Genomic DNA, 21,988 nt, shown 5'->3' on the forward strand with positions numbered 1-21,988 from the left:
TCTCCCAAAAAGTCTTCATTGGAAAAGACTAGCCAATGTATGGGTTGAGTAATGAAGGTCCTGTTTTAAATTTCTTGCTTACTCTCATCATTTGTTTACATGCTTCCTTCATTCATGGTGCTTTAGCTTGTTTCAGTAAGTAAAATGTTTAAAATTTTCACAGTGTTTTACTAAAACAAAAAAAAAATCATAATTTTTCACAATAATACTATCATACATGACAAATATTAATTATTCTCTATGGAGAACATTTTATCCATTTATATACAGATATAATCTGTAGTCCATTTAAGCCCATGAATTATCTGGTTAATAGTCCACCTTGGAAGAACCTAATAGATTTTGCTTTTTTATTGGACTTAGATTATACTTTACACTTTTAAAGCGCAATATTTATTGGTTTTTAAGGGTGCTAATATCATAAAGTATTTTATTAAGCAAAACTTTTGCAAAGTTGAATATTAGCTAAGTGTCTCTTACTTAATATTAAGAATCTATTAATGCTTAGTGAAATTACATTTATGGCATTAGCTAATAAAAGAATCAGTCTTCCCTAAATTCTTGACCTATAAAAATATAGTAGGAGTTCCATAGGATGTTGCCATGTTTTTGTATGCTTATCTGGCTCTGGATCGCTAAAGGGACTTAAGCTCGTTTTATTTTATTTTGGATTTGCTTTTGCAATTTTTCATGGGTTTCAGATTGAACTTTGATTGCTATAAACTAGGAATCAAACTTGGAAGTCAATTTTAGCATATGCCAATATTATACTTTTTTCTTTCTAGGATAGATTAGCCCAAATCAAGTGGCATTGATATTGAGTCTCTACTTGGTTAGTGAACTCTTCTAAAGTTGTTTATTATTTCTGAAAAGCTTTTAATTGTTTCTGGCTATAACTTTTCTTAAGTATTTTATTCCATGAGATGTAAACATGGCCTTTGTAAAGTAACTAATTTCAGTTTCACGTGCATAGTGTGTTTCCATATTCAAAGCACTTTTAGACATTACTTATTTCATTCTGACAATAGGCCTATGAAATAGGTACAGCAGATGTTATTTTGATTTTACAGTCTTAGTTTGAGTGACTTGCTGAAGGTCACACAATCAAGTCAAAAGAGTGTATCAAGAAATCAGTTTTTTCTAGCTCACAGTCCAATACTCTTCTTAGAGCTATATGGCACTGTTTATTTACACGATTAAAAACTTGGTTCTAACAACTTACCTTGAATCCTGTAGAATCTAATGAATTTATTTCATGTGCAATGTACTAACATAGCTTCTGGGTTTAAGTAGAGATTGTTGGTGTTATTCAGCCAGAAAACCAACACATATGTCTTGGGTTCTGAATTTTGAAATTTCTCACGTGGTTAAGCATTAGTACCTGTTCTGGCATTCGTCTTTCAGTTCCAGGAAAATGTGCATTATCCTAGTACTTGGTATTTACCTCGGTAGATGGCACAGCTGTTTGCTACTTGGCAGTCTGTGCAGAAATGATGTCCAAAAATAAATTAGCAAGGAAGTTACATAAAGACTGAAGGCTACTTAGTTCTACATGAAATGGTGGTACAAATGTCCCACCTTTCTATTTTGCTTCAATCAATACTACTATCTCATTTTCTGTCTAAATCTTAATTCACCTCCTCCGCCTTTTTTTTTTTTTTGAAAGGTGCTCAGTCGTGTCTGACTCTTTGTGACCCCATGGACTGTAGCCCATCAGGCTCCTCTGTCCATGGAATTCTCCAGGCCAGAATACTGGAGTGGGTAGCCTTTCCCTTCTCCAGTGCATCTTCCCAACCCAGGGACCGAACCCAGGTCTCCTGCATTGTAGGCAGATTCTTTACCAGCTGAGCCACCAGGGAAGCCCTAATTCACCCTTATTTATTTATCCTTAAAGGAGCTGACTTTGCCTGAAGTTTGATATTTTTGTCATAACTGGGTCATAACATTTTCACAAATGAGCTCGAGCTTTAAAAGTGGGATCCTCCAATATTGTAAAGTTTAAAAATAAAATAAAATTAAAAAAAAAAAAGTGGGATCCTCACATCCTGGGCCATAAATCTAGCCTTGGTAAATTCAAAAAAATTGAAATCATGCCAATCATCTTTTCTGAGCACAATGCAGTAAGATTAGATCTCAATTACAGGAAAAAAACCTACTAAAAATTCCAACATATGGAGGCTAAACAACATACTTCTGAATAACCAACAAATCGTAGAAGAAATCAAAATATGCATTGAAATGAATGAAAATGAAAAAACAACAACCCAAAACCTATGGGACACTGTAAAAGCAGTGCTAAGGGGAAGGTTCATAGCAATACAGGCTTACCTCAAGAAGCAAGAAAAAAATCAAATAAATAAAAGCACCTAAAGCAACTAGAAAAGGAAGAAATGAAGACCCCTAGGGTTAGTACAAGGAAAGAAATCTTAAAAATTAGGGCAGAAATAAATGCAAAAGAAACAAAAGAGACCATAGCAAAAATCAACAAAGCTAAAAGCTGGTTTTTGAGAAGATAAATAAAATTGACAAACCATTAGCCAGACTCACCAAGAAACAAAGGGAGAAGAATCAAATCAACAAAGTTAGAAATGAAAATGGAGAAATCACAACAGACAACACAGAAATACAAAGGATCATAGGAGACTACTATCAGCAACTATATGCCAATAAAATGGACAACTTGGAAGAAATGGATGAATTCTTAGAAAAGTATAACTGTCCAAAACTGAACCAGGAAGAAATAGAAGATCTTAACAGACCCATCACAAGCATGGAAATTGAAACTGTAATCAGAAATCTTCCAGCAAACAAAAGCCCAGGACCAGATGGCTTCACAGCTGAATTCTACCAAAAATTTAGAGAAGAGTTAACACCTATCTTACTCAAACTCTTCCAGAAAACTGCAGAAAAGGTAAACTTCCAAACTCATTCTATGAGGCCACCATCACCCTAGTACCAAAACCAGACAAAAATGCCACAAAAAAAGAAAACTACAGGCCAATATCATTGATGAACATAGATGCAAAAATCCTTAACAAAATTCTAGCAAACAGAATCCAACAACATATTAAAAAGATTGTACATCATTAAAAAGATTGTACATTATCCCAGGGATGCAAGGATTCTTCAGTATCCATAAATCAATCAATGTGTTACACCACATTAACACATTGAAAGATAAAAACCATATGATTATCTCAATAGATGCAGAAAAAGCCTTGGACAAAATTCAACATCCATTTATGATAAAAAAAAAAAAAACTCTCCAGAAAGCAGGAATAGAAGGAACATACCTCAACATAATAAAAGCTATATATGACAAACTCACAGCAAACATTATCCTCAATGGTGAAAAATTGAAAGCATTTCCTCTAAAGTCAGGAACAAGACAAGGGTGCCCACTTTCACCATTACTATTCAACATAGTTTTGGAAGTTTTGGCCACAGCAATCAGAGCAGAAAAAGAAATAAAAGGAATCCAAATTGGAAAAGAAGAAGTAAAACTCTCACTGTTTGCAGATGACATGATCCTCTACATAGAAAACCCTAAAAACTCCACCAGAAAATTACTAGAGCTAATCAATGAATATAGTAAAGTTGCAGAATACAAAATCAACACACAGAAATCCCTTGCATTCCTATACACTAATAATGAGAAAATAGAGAAATTAAGGAAACAATTCCATTCACCATTGCAATGAAAAGAATAAAATACTTAGGAATATATCTACCTAAAGAAACTAAAGACCTATATATAGAAAACTATAAAACACTGGTGAAAGAAATCAAAGAGGACACTAATAGATGGAGAAATATACCATGTTCATGGATTGGAAGAATCAATATGGTGAAAATGAGTATACTACCCAAAGCAATTTATAGATTCAATGCAATCCCTATCAAGCTACCAACGGTATTCTTCACAGAGCTAGAACAAATAATTTCACAATTTGTATGGAAATACAAAAAACCTCAAATAGCTAAAGCTATCTTGAGAAAGAAGAATGGAACTGGAGGAATCAACCTGCCTGACTTCAGGCTCTACTACAAAGCCACAGTCATCAAGACAGTATGGTACTGGCACAAAGACAGAAATATAGATCAATGGAACAAAATAGAAAGCCCAGAGGTAAATCCACACACATATGCACACCTTATCTTTGACAAAGGAGGCAAAAATATACAATGGATTAAAGACAATCTCTTTAACAAGTGATGATGGGAAAACTGGTCAACCACTTGTAAAAGAATGAAACTAGAGCACTTTCTAACATCATACACAAACATAAACTCAAAATGGATTAAAGATCTAAACGTAAGATCAGAAACTATAAAACTCCTAGAGGAGAACATAGGAAAAACACTTTCCGACATACATCACAGCAGGATCCTCTATGATCCACCTCCCAGAATATTGGAAATAAAAGCAAAAATAAACAAATGGGACCTAATTAAACCTAAAAGCTTCTGCACAACAAAGGAAATTATAAGCAAGGTGAAAAGACAGCCTTCAGAATGGGAGAAAATAATAGCAAATGAAGCAACTGACAAACAACTAATCTCAAAAATACACAAGCAGCTGTACAGCTCAATTCCAGAAAAATAAACGACCCAATCAAAAAATGGGCCAAAGAACTAAATAGACATTTCTCCAAAGAAGACATACAGATGGCTAACAAACACATGAAAAGATGCTCAACATCACTCATTATCAGAGAAATGCAAATCAAAACCACTATGAGGTACCATTTCACGCCAGTCAGAATGGCTATGATCCAAAAGTCTACAAGCAATAAACGCTGGAGAGGGTGTGGAGAAAAGGGAACCCTCTTACACTTTTGGTGGGAATGCAAACTAGTACAGCCACTATGGAGAACAGTGTGGAGATTCCTTAAAAAACTGGAAATAGAACTGCCTTATGACCCAGCAATCCCACTGCTGGGCATACACACCAAGGAAACCAGAATTGAAAGAGACACGTGTACCCCAGTGTTCATCGCAGCACTGTTTATAATAGCCAGGACATGGAAGCAACCTAGATGCCCATCAGCAGATGAATGGATAAGAAAGCTGTGGTACATATACACAATGGAGTATTACTCAGCCATTAAAAAGAATGCATTTGAATCAGTTCTAATGAGGTGGATGAAACTGGAGCCGATTATACAGAGTGAAGTAAGCCAGGAATAAAAACACCAATACAGTATACTAATGCATATATATGGAATTTAGAAAGATGGTAACAATAACCCTGTATACGAGACAGCAAAAGAGACACAGATGTATAGAACAGTCTTTTGGACTCTGTGGGAGAGGGAGAGGGTGGGATGATTTGGGAGAATGGCATTGAAACATGTATAATATCATATATGAAATGAGTCGCCAGTCCAGGTTCGATGCACGATACTGGATGCTTGGGGCTGGTGCACTGGGACGACCCAGAGGGATGGTATGGGGAGGGAGGAGGGAGGAAGATTTGGGATGGGGAACACATGTATACCTGTGGCGGATTCATTTTGATATATGGCAAAACCAATACAATATTGTAAAGTTAAAAAATAAAATAAAAATTAAAAAAAAAAACCACAATGAGGTACCATCTCATGCCAGTCAGAATGGCTGCTATCCAAAAATCTACAAACAATAAATGCTGGAGAGGGTGTGGAGAAAAGGGAACCCTCTTACACTTTTGGTGGGAATGCAAACTAGTTCAGCCACTATGGAGAACAGTGTGGAGATTTGCGGGGAGCTGCCCGTGAGAACGGGGTCCTTTGTCCGAAGGACACAGCTCTGGGAGCTGCCTCAGTCCTTGAGGGTTTGCTTGCAAACATAGCTCTCTGTCCCGCCACCCCAGAGATTAGGCGCTTATTTACTGCAGGCACCTGGAGTTCTGTGCAAACTTCTCACGCACAGAGAAATGTTATCTGGTGTAAGAAATAATAACAGGGAGCCATTCCCATGCTCTCAAGATTTCTTGTGACTGTTTGTAAGATGTATAGGCTAACCAAGAAAAAAGGGTCAACTGTTTTGTCTCTCTCACGCTTTTCTGTATAAATATGAGATGTTGAATAAAGTTGGTGTCAGACTGCGTCCCTTCGTGGTGACGTGTCTGAACCTCTCGACCCCATCTTTGTAGTCTCTTGCTTTAGTTTCTTTCTTAGCCCCGCCGTGCACGTTCTCGGGACCTGATCGACTTTGCCGGCTGGCTCCGGCAGAGATTCCTTAAAAAACTGGAAATAGAGTTGCCATACGACCCACCAATCCCACTGCTGGGCGTACACACCAAGAAAACCAGAAGTGAAAGAGACATGTGTACCCCAATGTTCATCACAGCACTGTTTATAATAGCCAGGACATGGAAGCAACCTAGATGTCCATCAGCAGACGAATAGATAAGAAAGCTGTGGTACATATACACAATGGAATATTACTCAGCCATTAAAAAGAATAAATTTGAATCAGTTCTAATGAGGTGGATGAAACTGGAGCCTATTATACAGACTGAAGTAAGCCAGAAAGGAAAGCACCAATAAGTATACTAACGCATATATATGGAATTTAGAAAGATAATGATAACCCTGTATGCGAGACAGCAAAAGAGACACAGATGTATAGAACAGTCTTTTGGACTCTGTGGGAGAAGGTGAGGGTGGGATGATATGAGAGAATAGCATTGAAACATATTATCACATATGAAACAGATCTCCAGTCCAGGTTTGATGCATGAGACAGGGTGCTCAGGGCTGGTGCACTGGGATGACCCAGAGGGATGGGATGGGGAGGGAAGTGGGGGGGGGGGTTCAGGATGAGGAACACATGTAAATGCATAGCTGATTCATATCAATGTATGACAAAAACCACTACAATATTGTAAATTAATTAGCCTCCAACTAAAATAAATAAATTTTTAAAAAAATTAATAAAAGTGGTATCCTTGTACCTACTCATTGGTAGGCTGTGTTTATCTTCTGTAAATATATCTGAAAATTTGAAGTTAACTTTTAGGTTAGTCATTTCTACTTCTTGGATAACAACATAATATTTAAATTTCTCTTTGTTTTTTCTCTAAATTCTGTTCTGACTAGTTAAATAACAAAAAGATATATTTTTTCTTGACTTTGCTTTATTTAAAGATACCATCAGCTTTTGATTTTCTCACAAGAGCATGTGTTTGTTTGGCCTTGCTGTAAGACAACGGACAGCACTCTAGTGTTGATTGGTTTCCTTTATATGCCTTTTTTTGTCTGTCAGCCTACAACCTCATCTGACCGCTCCGTTTATATTTATACCATTCTCTTGACTCCATCCAACTCATATGATGTGACTAACATATAGTTAGTTACATCAGCTAGTTTGTCATCTTGCTTGAAGTTCTATCTTACCTAAACTTGAACCAGCCTTAAGAAATTTGAGTAATGAGTTTATAGTTGTTGTTTTTTTTAATCTTCCTTATAAAGGAGAATTCAGTTCAGTTTAGTCGCTCAGTCGTGTCCGACTCTTCGTGACCCCATGGACTGCAGCACTCCAGGCCTCCTTGTCCATCACCAACTCCCGGAGTCCAGTTAGTCAGTGATGCCATCCAGCCATCTCATCCTCTGTCGTCCCCTTCTCCACCTGCCCTCAATCTTTCCCAGCATCAGGGTCTTTTCAAATGACTCAGCTCTTTGCATCAGGTGGCCAAAGTATTGGAGTTTCAGCTTCAACATCAGTCCTTCCAATGAACACCCAGGACTGATCTCCTTTAGGATGGACTGGTTGGATCTCCTTGCAGTCCAAGGGGCTCTCAAGAGTCTTCTCCAACACCACAGTTCAAAAGCATCAATTCTTCGGTGCTGAGCTTTCTTTACAGTCTAGTTCTCACATCCATACATGACCACTGGAAAAACCATAGTCTTGACTAGACGGACCTTCGTTGGCAAAGTAATGTCTCTGCTTTTTAATATGCTGTCTAGGTTGGTCATAACTTTCCTTCCAAGGAGTAAGCGTCTTTTAATTTCATGGCTGCAGTCACCTCTGTAGTGATTTTGGAGCCCAAGGAAATAAAGTCTGTCACTGTTTCCATTGTTTCTCCATCTATTTGCCATGGAGTGATGGGAAGGATACCATGATCTTTGTTTTTTGAATGTTGAGTTGTAAGCCAACTTTTTCACTCTTCTCTTTCACTTTCATCAAGAGGCTCTTTAGTTCCTCTTCACTTTCTGCCATAAGGGCGGTGTCATCTGTGTATCTGAGGTAATTGATATTTCTCCCGGCAGTCTTGATTCCAGCTTGTGCTTCATCCAGCCTGGCATTTCACACGATGTACTCTGCATATAAGTTAAATAAGCAGGGTGACAGTATACAGCCTTGACATACTCCTTTTCCAATTTGGAACCATTCTGTTGTTCCATGTCCAGTTCTAACCGTTGCTTCTTGAACTGCATACAGATTTCTCAGGAAGCAGATGCCTTGATCTATGGGGGAAAAAATGTATTTTTTATTTAAACTTCAGGTAATTGTGCTTTCTAACGTATTTTACTTCCATTTCAGTTTACTACTCATATTCCGTCCTTTCTCTTCCTCTCTGTGTCCCAACTCCATCTTTACAGTGGTTTTGAGAGTGGTTTTGAGAGAATGGGAACTGTTGGTCATACTGACACCCCCTCTAGTGGAAGCTCTAACCAGTAACACCACTTTCTCACCAGCAGTAGGACTTGAGATTCATAAAACATCTTTCATATACTCATTTAAGTAAAATTGATACCTGTGCTGTAACTTGATATTCTTTTCTCTTATTTATTTGTATACTGCTTTATTGCCTATCACATTAGTTGCCAAGCTTTGTTAGTAATTAGTTCACATGTAACTTTCTAGGCCTGCATCCTTGTTAGTCTAGGATGGGAGAAAAGAAGGTAACATTTATAAATACTTCCTAAACTGGAAAGAGTTGGGGAGAATTAATTTAATAGAACAAATATTTCTGGTTTTGGTAATGCTACTTTGAAGAATATATACACACACATACTTTTTTACACAAAATTTTTGCTAAGTATAGTTTACTGTTTAACTTTGTGGGTTGCTTTATAACTAAACATTAGTATATATTAAAAATGCTATTATTTATCTTAACTGCAAATATGAAATAATCAAATTGATCTGGTGCCAAAGTCACTAATTCATATCAATTTTTATGTTTTATAATCTTTGAACATATTAACAGGGAGAAAGCAACTGGTTGATATTACCAAAGATTATGGATTTCTGCCACATAAGTTTTAAAGAGCTGAAAGTAAATGGGCTTAAAATATTCGGCTGGCAAATGAAAATATCACAAAATCTCTAGAAAAGCAAAGTGATAATATAAGGAGTAGAACTACCAGATACTAAAACATAAAGTAACAGTATTGAAGCAGTAAGGTGGAAGCCCAAGATTAGATGTACAGATCACTGAAGAGTAAAGAACTGTCGTCACTTATACAAACTTGACATATATTAAAGGAGGCACTGTTAAAACAGCAGGCAAGAGAACGATTATTTAGTAAATGGGGTGGAAGAGCTGTTTAGCATTGTCAAGGAAAAATACACTTAGAATCACATCTACACCAGAGATAACAAAATAAATTTCAGATGAACCTTAAGTGTGGACAATTACATATTGAAAATATGGAAGGTAAAAGGACTGACTATTCTATAATTTCTCTGGAGTTTCTAAGCAATTTGAAAATTGGAAAAGGAAGATAGTAAAGATCAGACTGCAGATGCTAATTTGTTTTATTCTAACTGTAGCTCTGTAAGCATCATAGTAAAGCATTCCTAGTCTATGTTCCAAATCTGAAAATTAGTCTTCTTTTTTTTTTTCATACCAGCTGGAAAACTTATGCTTCCTATATTAGTTCATGGAACAGAGAACGCAACTCTGTATCTAACATTTTGTTCCATAGATGCATTGAAAATTATACAGGCGCTCGTTGTGAAGAGGTTTTTCTCCCAAGCTCCAGTATCCAAACTAAAAGTGACCTGTTCACAGCTTTCGTGGCATTGACTGTTCTTCTGGGAACTCTTATCCTTGGAGCCCTCTACTTCCTCTGCAGGTAACCAAAATAGAAACATGCTCTTGAAAAGAAAAAAGTAATACATAGTAGTTATTGTTTGACTAAATAATCAATATGCCCTTTAGCTCTAGATTATTTTTCCAGATCATGTTTTCTGTTTAGAGTTATTTCTCTAATGCAGTTATTGTTACTAAATTGTATCTTTTATTTATTTTTGTTATTAAATTAATGTCAGTTTTGAAAGGATCTTATTCTTTGTTACTATCATCATCATTACCTTAACTTTTCTAAACTAGTAAGGTAGACCCACATTCACTGAAGTTATCATGCCAAAAACACCTAAACATTTGGAGTAAGTCTATTTAAAGTAGACTTTGAATGTGAAAGAAAAGCAATGATTTATTAGTTACCCAAATACCCATCAACAAAAGAATGGACACCAAGTTGTGATATATTGCTATTAAAGGGTAATATATAAGCAGAAATGAATTACAGTTACACAGTTGTGATTCTGAAAGCTCAGCTTCTCTGTACATCAGTGCCAAATCGAATCTTGGAGACAGAGTTTTGGGTAAGGTAGAAAAGGATAGCTTTATTACTTTGCCAGGCAAAGGAGGACTCAGTGGACTTTGGCCTCGAAAACTGTGTGTCCCAGCTTGGAGAAGATAGTCAGAAGTTTTATAGTAATGATTTTAAAAGGGTGTGATCAGCTTGTGGACATTCTTCTGATGGGTTGGTGGTAAGATAAGTAGGAGTCAGCATCATCAACCTTTAGGTTTCAACTGATCTGGATCTACATGCTTGTGGATAGCATACCATCTAACTTTCTCCCACCTGCGGAGGGTTTCAGTATCTGCAAAACAGCTTAAAGATATTGGGTGTTTCTGTTGATGGGGAACCAGGACCTTGTCCCAAGGCTGCACTACTGTTTCTCTTGGCTGTTTGTTTCTTCCTGGTCTAGCATTCCCTCCCTTCCCTAATTAACAGCTGCTTGAATCTGCCCATTAGAACTCAGGAAAAGTCATAGAGGCTGAAAAAAGGCTATTTCCTATAATCAAAGAAATGAGAGACACAGAAAGGCTTTGTGCCCAGGAGCCCCAGAGGACCCTGCTCAGTATCAAGTGCCTGGGTAAATCTTAGAAACATAATTTTATGTGAAAGAAGCAAGTCACATAAGAAAATGTAACAATATGATCCCACTCATGAAAAGTTTAAAACTAGACAAAACTAAATAATGTGTTGGTTAGGGTGATACATATGACTGATTCAAGTAAGAGACTGGTTAGCACAAAATACAGAATGATAGTTACTTGTGGTGGGAAGAGAAAGGGAAGCACTCAAAGAAGGCATGGAATGTTAACAGCCTGTTTCAAATCTTGTGCTGTGCATGTAAGGGTCTATCACTGATTTTTAAACTGGTGTCAACTTAAATGTTCACAACCAAAAGTTGAGAGTTATGTGTTCTTTTGGCAGGAATTTTTAAGACTTCAAGCCTCGGAGGCAGCATTTCAAGTAACCTTGAGAAAATTGCTCAGATGAGGCAAAGGGGGAGGTAGGAGAGATAGAAGTTTTGCCACAAAGGGCAGGTAGTTAGAACATCAAAAGATGTTTAAATCTTTTAAGTATTGTTAATTAAAGAAAACCAGCTACAGTAAGTTAAGGAATTTAGCACTTTTCTGTATAGGAGAAGATTCGAGAATCTGGATTCACTGAAATCATTCCTTTGATATGCACTGTAATTATTTGGGGCCAGTTTCCTGTGTTTTTACCTCCTGTTTTCCTGAGGGCTCACTACAGGGAGTGGCAGCAGTCAGATGGCAGGTATTCTTTCCTTTCTAAGTTCCCTCAGGGCTCACGAGTGGCCTGTGGGCACGCTGCAAGCTGACGTCTGTGACATCCTTAGTTTACTGACAGGGCAGGAGATATTTCATTTCTCTCTAAGCATAAATATTGCCATTCACTCTTTTTATATGTGTACTTTATTGAAAAATAAAGCAACTTTTTGCCATATATAAATGTTAAATATTGTCATATTAATTGGAAAAATGAATGTAAATTTAATAACTGAGAAAAATAGCATCCTTAAGATTCTTACAAAAATAATATGACATTGAATAGTTTTCAGAAACGGTTATAATATGCTACCCACTGTACCTTTTCCATTTTTAAATGACAGCACAAGCAGAGGTATTTCTGCATGATGATTTGTGTCTTGTCAAAATCAAGAGTAGAATTAATTTGAAAAAAACATGAGTAGCTATTGCTTATAAAATCTAGGCATAAGATTTAGGCTCTTGCATCCTGACCAGGTGAAACATACTGTCTGAAATGTGCTTTCAAGAATTAAAACAAGTCCCTGATTGCTGTAGTAGCTTTTAGGTCCATCAGTGGCTGAAATTGCTTTAAGCCGAAGCCCTTTTGAAATTTAATAACTAATTAATGTCATATTTGAATGAGGTCCAAAATAATAACCCATATGCTGAAATCTAGGCAGAATCAATCACGTTTTACGAAGAGGAATCAGTGTATTTTTAGAAAACACATTTCATTTTGCTATGGTAAAAAGTGGTTTTGAATTAATTTTCATTAATGTAGGTAATACTCTAGGCATTGACTTACTGAAAAAAAAATCGAAAGCAAGTGTACGTTCCAATATCTTATTTAATATTAAACGTGGTTTTTAAAAACTCTGTCATGAGCATTTGAGTGTAATTAGAAACTATATTAATGGACCAGATGACAAAAAAGATTGATGAACTGTAGCCTTAAAAAAGTGCAAGTGAGGGACTTCTCTGCTGGTCCAGTGGTTAAGAATCTGCCTGCCAATGCAGGGAACATGGATTTAATTCCTGGTCCAGGAAGATCGCACTTGCTGGGGGGCACCTAAGCCCACACACCACAACTCCTGAGGCCCATGCGTCCTAAAGCCTGTGCTCCACAGCAAGAGAAACCACCACAGTGAGAAGCCTGTGCGCCGCAGCTAAGAACAGCCCACTTGCCTCAACTAGAAAGAGCCCGTGCACAACACTGAAGATCCAGTGCAGCCAAAAATAAATAAAAAATTTTTAAAGGTGCAATTGAGTTTTTCAGTAGTTGAGTAAAGCCACCCCATGTCACATAAAGTGTTACTCAGTAGACTCTGACTCTTTGCGACCCCATGGACTGTAGCCCACCATGCTCCTCTGTCCATGGAAATCTCCAGGCAAGAAAACTAGAGTGGGCTGCTATTCCCTTCTCCAGGGGATCTCACTGACCCGGGGATCAAACCTGGGTCTCCTGCATTGCAAGCGGATTCTTTACTATCTGAGCCACCATAAGGATCCCAACTAATAATGAAAACTAACCACTTTAAGAAGAGCACAAAAATGCTACATTAAAATAGCACAGTTCTGCTGTCTTAAAGGAAAAAGACTAAGTGGCATCATCAGCATCTGGAGCCACTACAGATGACCTACCTGCCCTGGTGCATTTGTTAAATAATGGGGCACAGTTTTAGGGAAGCTCTGGCAGTTTCAGACAGTTGCAGAAAAGAAAATAAACCTCCATATATTCAAATTTAAACTTGCTTTCTGCATTTGCACTTACCCATTTTCCATTTGTATGTTTCTTTCTTCTTTATTGTCAGGAAGGGCCATCTTCAGAGGGCCAGTTCAGTCCAGTATGATATCAACTTGGTAGAGACAAGCAGTACCAGTGTCCCCCACAGTGAGTAAATTCAAAATAAATGTATATTTTAAAACCCTAAGTTAGATGTTGGTTGTTTAATGGGATTTGGATCTATCCAAAAAATGTTGACCCTAAAAATTTTTTCTATAGATTTTTTACCTGAAGATAATTTCTCATTAGCTGTATGACACAAGTCGTATTTTTTCCCCAAAGAAAACTATGTTATCACAATATGTGAAATTATGATGTTAGTTATAATATGTTTCACAGACTGATTTTTACAGAAGTAATTTGAAGTGGGCTGGTATATGGACAGGAGGGGGATTTTTATTATCAGATCAGATCAGATCAGTCGCTCAGTCATGTCCGACTCTTTGCGACCCCATGAATCGCAGCACGCCAGGCCTCCCTGTCCATCGCCAACTCCCGGAGTTCACTCAGACTCATGTCCATCGAGACAGTGATGCCATCCAGCCATCTCATCCTCTGTCGTCCCCTTCTCCTCCTGCCCCCAATCCCTCCCAGCATCAGAGTCTTTTCCAATGAGTCAACTCTTCTCATGAGGTGGCCAAAGTACTGGAGTTTCAGCTTTAGCATCATTCCTTCCAAAGAAATCCCAGGGCTGATCTCCTTCAGTATGGACTGGTTGGATCTCCTTGCAGTCCAAGGGACTCTCAAGAGTCTTCTCCAACACCACAGTTCAAAAGCATCAATTCTTTGGCGCTCAACCTTCTTCACAGTCCAGCAAATCTTTTGGAAACATATGGGTCAATTCATGTTTTAAAAATATCGTGAAAAAAAAAAATATCGTGAGACTTCTGTCTCTGACCAAGATGGAGTAACAGAGACTGGATTTACCTCCTCCTTGAAATAATTTATAAATGGACATTATACATTAAGCGATGGTTTTCAAGACATTGGACAACAGGGAACAAAGGATCGTGAGAGACTGAAAACAGATGAGATGACCCAATGATTCCCTCAAAGTATTGCCTTGAGAGAATTTCCAGACTGTGGCATGGGAAAGTTGGGTGGATGACCCAGGTTGATCAATGTGGCTTGATCAATATAGTTCACTGAATGGAGTACTGGGAGAGCCACACAGAGAGAGAATTTCAGAGATCTTCAAGTATTCAGTTGAGTAATAATCACATATATACTAGGAAAGTCCTTGATATTAGGCAAAGAATCACCTGATAGGATTAGAGGTACCCATATTCACACAAGGCTAGGAAAAGTGCCTGTTCCCAATAATAAGGCTAAAAATCCTAATTATTCATTGAGTAACAGTGTACACAGAAGATTGTTTCTTCAGTAGTGGGGAATAATTAGCCCTACATTGAGTACTGCTCCAGTCCTGCCTAACAGACCATAAAAGCAAGAACTGAAAGAATCAAATTGTTTCTAAATAACCTAACTGCATCATCATCATCAGCTCAATCACTCAGTCATGTCCGACTCCTTGCGACCCCATGGATTGCAGCATGCCAGACTTCCCAGTCCATCACCAACTCCCAGAGCTTGCTCAAACTCCCAGCATCAGGATCTTTTCCAGTGAGTCAGTTCTTTACATCAGGGGGCCACAGTATGAGAGTTTCAGCTTCAGCATCAGTTCTTCCCAATAAATACTCAGGACTGACTTCTTTAAAATTGACTCATTTGACCTCCTTGGAGTCCAAGGGATTCTCAAGAGTCTTCCCCAACACCCTAGTTCAAAAGCACCAATTCTTTGGCACTCAGCTTTCTTTATAGTCCAACTCTCACAACCATACATGACTACTGGAAAAACCGTTGTTCTGACTAGGCAGACCTTTGTTGGCAAAGTAATGTCTCTGCTTTTTAATACACTGTCTAGGTTCATCATAGCTTTTCTTCCCAGGAGCAAGTGTCTTTTAATTTCATGGCTGCAGTCACCATCCACAGTGATATTGGATCCCAAGAAAATAAAGTCTGTCACTGTTTCCATTGTTTCTTATCTATTTGCCATGAAGTGATGGGACTGGATGCCATGATCTTCTTATTTTGAATGCTGAGTTTTAAGCCAACTTTTTTACCCTCCTCTTTCACTTTCATCAAGAGGCTCTTTAGTTCCTCTTCACTTTCTGACATAAGGGTGGTGTCATCTGCATATCTGAGGTTATTGATATTTCTCCCAGCAGTCTTGACTCCAGCTTTGCTTCATCCAGTCCAGCATTTTGCATGATGTACTCTGCATAAAAGTTAAATAAGCAGGGTGACAATATACAGCCTTGATGTACTCCTTTCCCAGTTTGGAACCAGTCTATTGTTCCATGTCTGGTTCTAACTGTTGCTTCTTGACCTGCATACAGATTTCTCAGGATGTAGGTAAGATGGTCTGCTATTCCCATCTCTTTAAGAATTTTCCAGTTTGTTGTGATCCACACAGTCAAAGGCTTTGGCGTAATCAATAAAGCAGAAGTAGAGGCTTTTCTGGAACTCTCTTTGACCTAACAGATGTTGGCAATATGATTTCTGGTTCCTCTACCTTTTCTAAAACCAGCTTGAACATCTGGAAGTTCTCGGTTCACGTGCTGTTGAAGCCTAGCTTGGAGGATTTTGAGCATTACTTTGCTAGCATGTGAAATGAGTGTACTTGTGTGGTAGTTTGAACATACTTTGACATTGCCTTTCTTTTGGATTAGAATGAAAACTGATCTTTTCCAGTCCTGTGGCCACTGCTGAGTTTTCCAGATTTGCTAGCATATTGAAAATGGTTAAAATGGTAAATTTTATTAAGTATATTTCACGATAAAAAGCCAGAAAGAGATGCTGCAGTTTTTTTGGTTTTTGATTATACTGGGTCCTCGTTGCTGTATGCAGGTTTTCTCTAGTTGCAGCAAGCTGGGGCTACTCTTCACTACAGTACATAAGCTTCTCACTGCAGCAAGCTGGGGCTACTCTTCACTGCAGTACACAAGCTTCTCACTGCAGCAAGCTGAGGCTACTCTTCACTGCAGTACACAAGCTTCTCATTGCAGTGGCTTCTCTCATTGCAGAGCGCAGGCTCTGGGGTTTGCAGGCTTCAGTAGTTGTGGCACAGGGGCTTGGTTACTCTGTGGCATGTGAAATCTTCCCCAACCAGGGATCAAACCTCTGTCCCTTGCATTGGCAGGTGGATTCTTAGTCAGGGTACCACCAGGGAAGTCTAAGATGCCATTATTAAATGGTACTATCAGATGATTCATTTTAATATACTCAAAATTATCATTTGAGTTATCAAGAGATTGAGTTGTGTTCTTCTACTTTGTAATTGGGTGAAGTCATGTATGTTAATGGTTTGATGAGTTTTTTTATTTTTGCTGTTATTTGTAATGATAATGTCTGGAACTACATTCATTTTTTAAATGCTTGATGATAAAATAACCAGTGGAAAAATTCTCAGAGAACTGAATGTATTATCGTGCATGGTTTTAACTGGGAAGATTAGTACAAATAGGGCCAAATGTGACAGGAAAAAATGTGGGAATGGCTGACTGCCACTAACGCTTGAATGCACGAGTATCCATGCTTGTAATTCACCAATGGTTTCTCTCCTCAAAGGATTTGCCTCTTAATTTTTTTTCAGAACGTTCAATGGGGTGGTAAAAACTCAAATTATTTTTTAGAAACCACATACACCTAAAAAGCAAGTTGGCTTCTTTTCAGTTTATAAAGACATGTTTGTAATAAAATAGAAACTATCTTGGAGCCTTTCCACAGAGGTACTCTGGTTTAATTGGGAAAAGAGTTTCAGAACTCAAGTATTAAATTGCTGCCTTATTTTAATGAGGAAAAAAGGGTATCACAATCAGGGGTAAAAATCTGGATAAGGTGTTGGGCATAGCTCACAAAATTAGCTCACTGGCCACTTATTTTTTCAATGTCAAACAGTCTCAGTAACTGCAAAGCCATTACTTTAAGAAAAGCAAAATAAATGCCTTTACCACATGTGACAAGATCTGTGTCATGAAAACAAAGTTGATCGTGAGGATTGGGAATTTCTTCATGCTATTAGCTTATATTTGTTATGAAAATCAGAGCATAATGGTACATGTTATTTTAAAATTTATTAATGAGCTATTTTCACCAGGAAACTCTTCTTGCCACCATCCCATAAAGCTTTATTCAGTTTAATCCTCCTTTCTAATAGATTCATTCATGTCACCTTGTATGCCTCTGAAATATAGATCTCCCAAGGCAATTTTTTAATTTGTTCATTAAGTAAACCTACAGCTTTAAGTCCTGGCATCCATTTAGATTGTGATTACGTGTCATCCCTATTGCAATAACACACTAGTTCTTAAAGTACAGCTCTTTAAATGAAAAGAAAGTAAGGTAACTATGGAACTGTGAACATCAGGTACCTATAGGTGCCAGACACTGTGGCTGGTATTTCACTTTGGAGACTCTTATAAGTCTTAATACCCATTGTGAAATGTCAATCTCAGATACACAGATGATACCACCATTATGGCAGAAAGTGAAGAGGAACTAAACAGCCTCTTGATGAAAGTGAAAGAGGAGAGTGAAAATGGCTTAAAACTCAACATTCAAAATATGAAGATCATGGTATCTGGTCCCATCACCTCATGGCAAATAGATGGGGAAACAATGGAAACAGTGAAAGACTTTATTTTGGGGGGCTCCAGAATCACTGCAGATGGTGATTACAGCCATGAAACTAAAAGCCACTTGCTCCTTGGTATGACCAACCTAGACAGCATATTAAAAAGCAGAGGCATTACTTTGCCAACAAAGGTCTGCCTAGTCAAAGCTATGGTATTTCCAGTAGTCATGTATGGATGTGAGAAGTGGACTATAAAGAAAGCTGAGTGCCAAAGAATTGATGCTTTTAAACTGGGGTGTTGGAGAAGACTCCTGAGAATCCCTTGAACTGCAAGGAGGTCAAACCAGTCTATCCTAAAGGAAATCAGTCCTGAATATTCACTGAGAAGGACTAATGCTGAAGCTGAAACTCCAATACTTTGGCCACCTGATGTGAAGAACTGACTCATTGGAAAAGACCCTGATGCTGGGAAAGACTAAGGGCAGGAGGAGAAGGGGACAACAGAGGATGAGATGGTTGGATGGCATCCCCGACTCGATAGACATGAGTTTGAGCAAGCTCTGGGAGTTGCTGATGGAGAGGGAAGCCTGCATGCTACAGTTCATGGGGTCACAAAAAGTCGGACACAACTGAGTGACTGAACTGAACTGAATGCAACCCATTGTGAGGCAAGTGGCATTCTTCTCTATGAAAAATAAAACAGGTTTAGAGAGGTTAAAATCAAGATCACACATCAGAAGGTGGTAAGACAGGATCTAAACCCAGGTGAATCTAGTTCCCAAGTCCAAGTTTTTCATACTGTACTTATGGTTCCACAGATGGGGGTAACAGGCTCAGGGCTCATTGGCTCTTGTGGGAGCCAGTTGTCCCTACGTTAAACACCAGCCACAGGTTTGGTTTTATCTCGGTTTTTGTTACTGTCTCCTGTTTTCCTGCCATCAGTTATTCATTTTTATTGCTGTTAGAGTGACTCACTTTACCAATCTTTCGCTCTTACCCTCTTTGTCATTTGTAATATCTTTTTAAAAATTCACCAAGCTTGTTAGAACTTCAGGTAACAGAAAATAGGCAGTGAGAAAAGGCAGGGACACTTCTGTGAGATCTGAATGGAGGTGCTGATACAACTCTTCTGTGTTCTGGGGTGTGTTAAGAGGCTCATTGGATGTTCTAGGCTAGTTCACCTCAACTTTTCACAAACAGAAGGGGTGGATGTACATGTGTAAATAAAGATGTGTTGACAGTTGTACATATAAAGAAAAACTGAGATGGAGAAAACATCTTGATTCTTATTTTCCATAGGTCATGGAGAACATTGAAGAAATAACACAGTGAAGCCAAATCATTGCTTCTTTGTTACAAAGGCAGAAAGTGAAACACTAAATGGTAAAATAAACAAGTTAATCTTTCTTTGTTCTCTAAATAAAAGACTGAAAGTTATACCTTGAAACACAGTCCATCCTGTTGCAAAGTATGTGTGTTTCTGTAACATATATTATTAACTTATTTGCAGTTGGTAAATAGGAAAGTAATATCAATCCTGTATGAAAGTTGCATGGATTCAAACGTGATTTTTTTTTCCCAGTAAGCTAATATGTTGAAGCAACTAGAGGCAAACTTTCTCACAGCTCAGGAGAAACTCTTAATAATATATAAAGACCCTAAAAGAAAAGTGAAAATCCCTTAAGGGCAAAGAGTGACTGTTTTAGTAGCACACTGTATTAAACTGGCGGCACCCCACTCCAGTACTCTTGCCTGGAAAATCCCATGGATGGAGGAGCCTGGTGGGCTGCAGTCCATGGGGTCGCTAGGAGTCAGACACAACTAAGCGACTTCACTTTCAAGCATTGGAGAAGGAAATGGCAGCCCACTCCAGTGTTCTTGCCTGGAGAATCCCAGGGACAGGGGAGCCTGTTGGGCTGCCGTCTATGGGGTCTCACAGAGTTGGACACGACTGAAGCAACTTAGCAGCAGCAGGGAAGCTGCAAAGAGCAAGTTAACCATGAAGACATTTCACCTGGTTATTAGGAAAAAAGTATTGACTGATGAAAGTGAAACTGCATAGCTCATCTCAGGACTTAGCAAATCACAGGTTTTTTATGTCTTGGTGCGGAAGGAATTCAGTGAGGGACAAAGTGAGAGGTAAGAAGTGGATTTATAGTTTAGGATGCTTTTGAAGGATACTAGCAGGCAGGCAAGAGACCTCTGCCCTGAGAACTAAGTGGGCAACATGTTTATAAGCAAAGGGAAAATAGAAAGGGTTGAAGAAGACCACTTTCTTCCTCGTTCTTTGAGTGGATGTCAAGCTTACATCACTAGCTCCTCCTTAAGTCAGGCAGAGGACTTTTTGCCCCTATATGGTCAAACTGGGACTGTCATGGTGCTATCCACATCAGCAGAAGTGTGGTAATGTAAACTAACATACAGCAAAATATGTTAAATAACCTCAGGTTTTAGTATGATGAGGTCTTCTACTTTGGAATGGCACCTTGCCCATGTATTCCTGTCTTTGGTATATGCTAAGGGGCTTGTCCTAAGGATCATTCTCATGCTGACCTGGACCAGCAGGGTGCAGGCCTCACTTTTTCACTTATTGGACTGGAGCATATCTTATGCTTTTATTGTGTGGTTTTGTAGTTAAGCAGGCCTGTTTCACTATAGTCTGATTGCTTTCCTGAGTGATCATTAGCTTACAATGATCTCCCTAAGTTCCTTCTGTATCTAGAACTCCCTAGTGGGATGTCAAAAGCTACCTGTGTAACTATCCTGCTCTATCCCTATCATTGGGAGCTACCTTTAGATCCTATTTTTAATGTTAATGAAACTGGTTTCCTTTAAAAATAAATATTTATTTGGTTGCATTGGGTCTTATTTGTGCATGCGGGAATCCTTAGTTGAGGATGTAGGTTCTAGTTGCCTAATCAAGTATCGAACCGAGGCCCCCTTCATTGGGAGTGTAGAGTCCTAGCCACTGGACTGCCAGGGAAGTCCTGAAAATGGTTTCTATGAGGAGCAATTGATTTCAGGGTCTATATCTGAAAGGAAGAAGCATAAATCCCAAACTTTAAGTATACAAAAGATGGACTAATTCTCAGTGCAGATACTAGTGGAGATTTAGGATTCTTGTTTTTGTTACTGCTCAGGTTACAGAATTCCAAACCTTTTTTCCCCCATAAGGCTTTTAATTTTAGGGCATGATTTTACAGATCATGAGGTTTTCATCTTATTAGGAGCGATATAAAGAATGCATTTGGTAAAGTTGGTAACAGAAGTCCATCGTTTTCATTAAGGCTCCTCTTTTTTTTTTTTTTTACAGTTTTATAGATTTTAACAAATGCATGATTTCATGTGTCCACCACTACAGTATCACATTGAATAATTTCACCACCCAAAAATCTCCTGTGCTCCATCTACTCTTTCCCAGTTTCAGTGGTAACCACTGATCCCTTTATTATCTCTATAGTTTTTTACCATCTCTATAGCTTTTTCTGGAATGTCATATAGTTGGAATCATACAGTAGGTAACCTTTTCAGATTGGCTTCTTTCACTTCTTAGCCTTTTACACATGCAATTCAATGGCATTAAGTATATTCCCATTGGTTCAACCATCACCACTGTCCATCTCCAGAACTTTCTCATCATCCTATTACTGAATGCTATACCCATTAAACAATAACTCTTCATTCCCTCCTCTACTCAGACCATGGTAGCTAACATTCTACTTAA

At 38.3% G+C, this 21,988-nt stretch overlaps 1 protein-coding gene across 1 annotated transcript in view; it reads left to right on the top strand.

Moving 5' to 3' along the window:
* Positions 1–19,715, top strand: part of NRG4 (neuregulin 4) — a 113,962-nt gene extending 94,247 nt beyond the window's left edge. The window contains exons 6-8 of the mRNA XM_086364986.1: positions 9,921–10,070; positions 13,657–13,736; positions 19,564–19,715. Of these exons, the coding sequence (XP_086221112.1) occupies positions 9,921–10,070; positions 13,657–13,736; positions 19,564–19,580 (247 nt within the window). The 3' untranslated portion in view covers positions 19,581–19,715. The remainder of the gene's footprint in view (positions 1–9,920; positions 10,071–13,656; positions 13,737–19,563) is intronic.
* The last annotated feature ends 2,273 nt before the right edge of the window (positions 19,716–21,988 follow it).

The sequence above is a fragment of the Bos grunniens genome, chromosome 21, assembly GCF_055505025.1.
Source record: "Bos grunniens cultivar Pamir isolate PY7600 chromosome 21, Bosgru_T2T1.0, whole genome shotgun sequence".
Classification (NCBI taxonomy): Eukaryota; Metazoa; Chordata; class Mammalia; order Artiodactyla; family Bovidae; genus Bos; species Bos grunniens.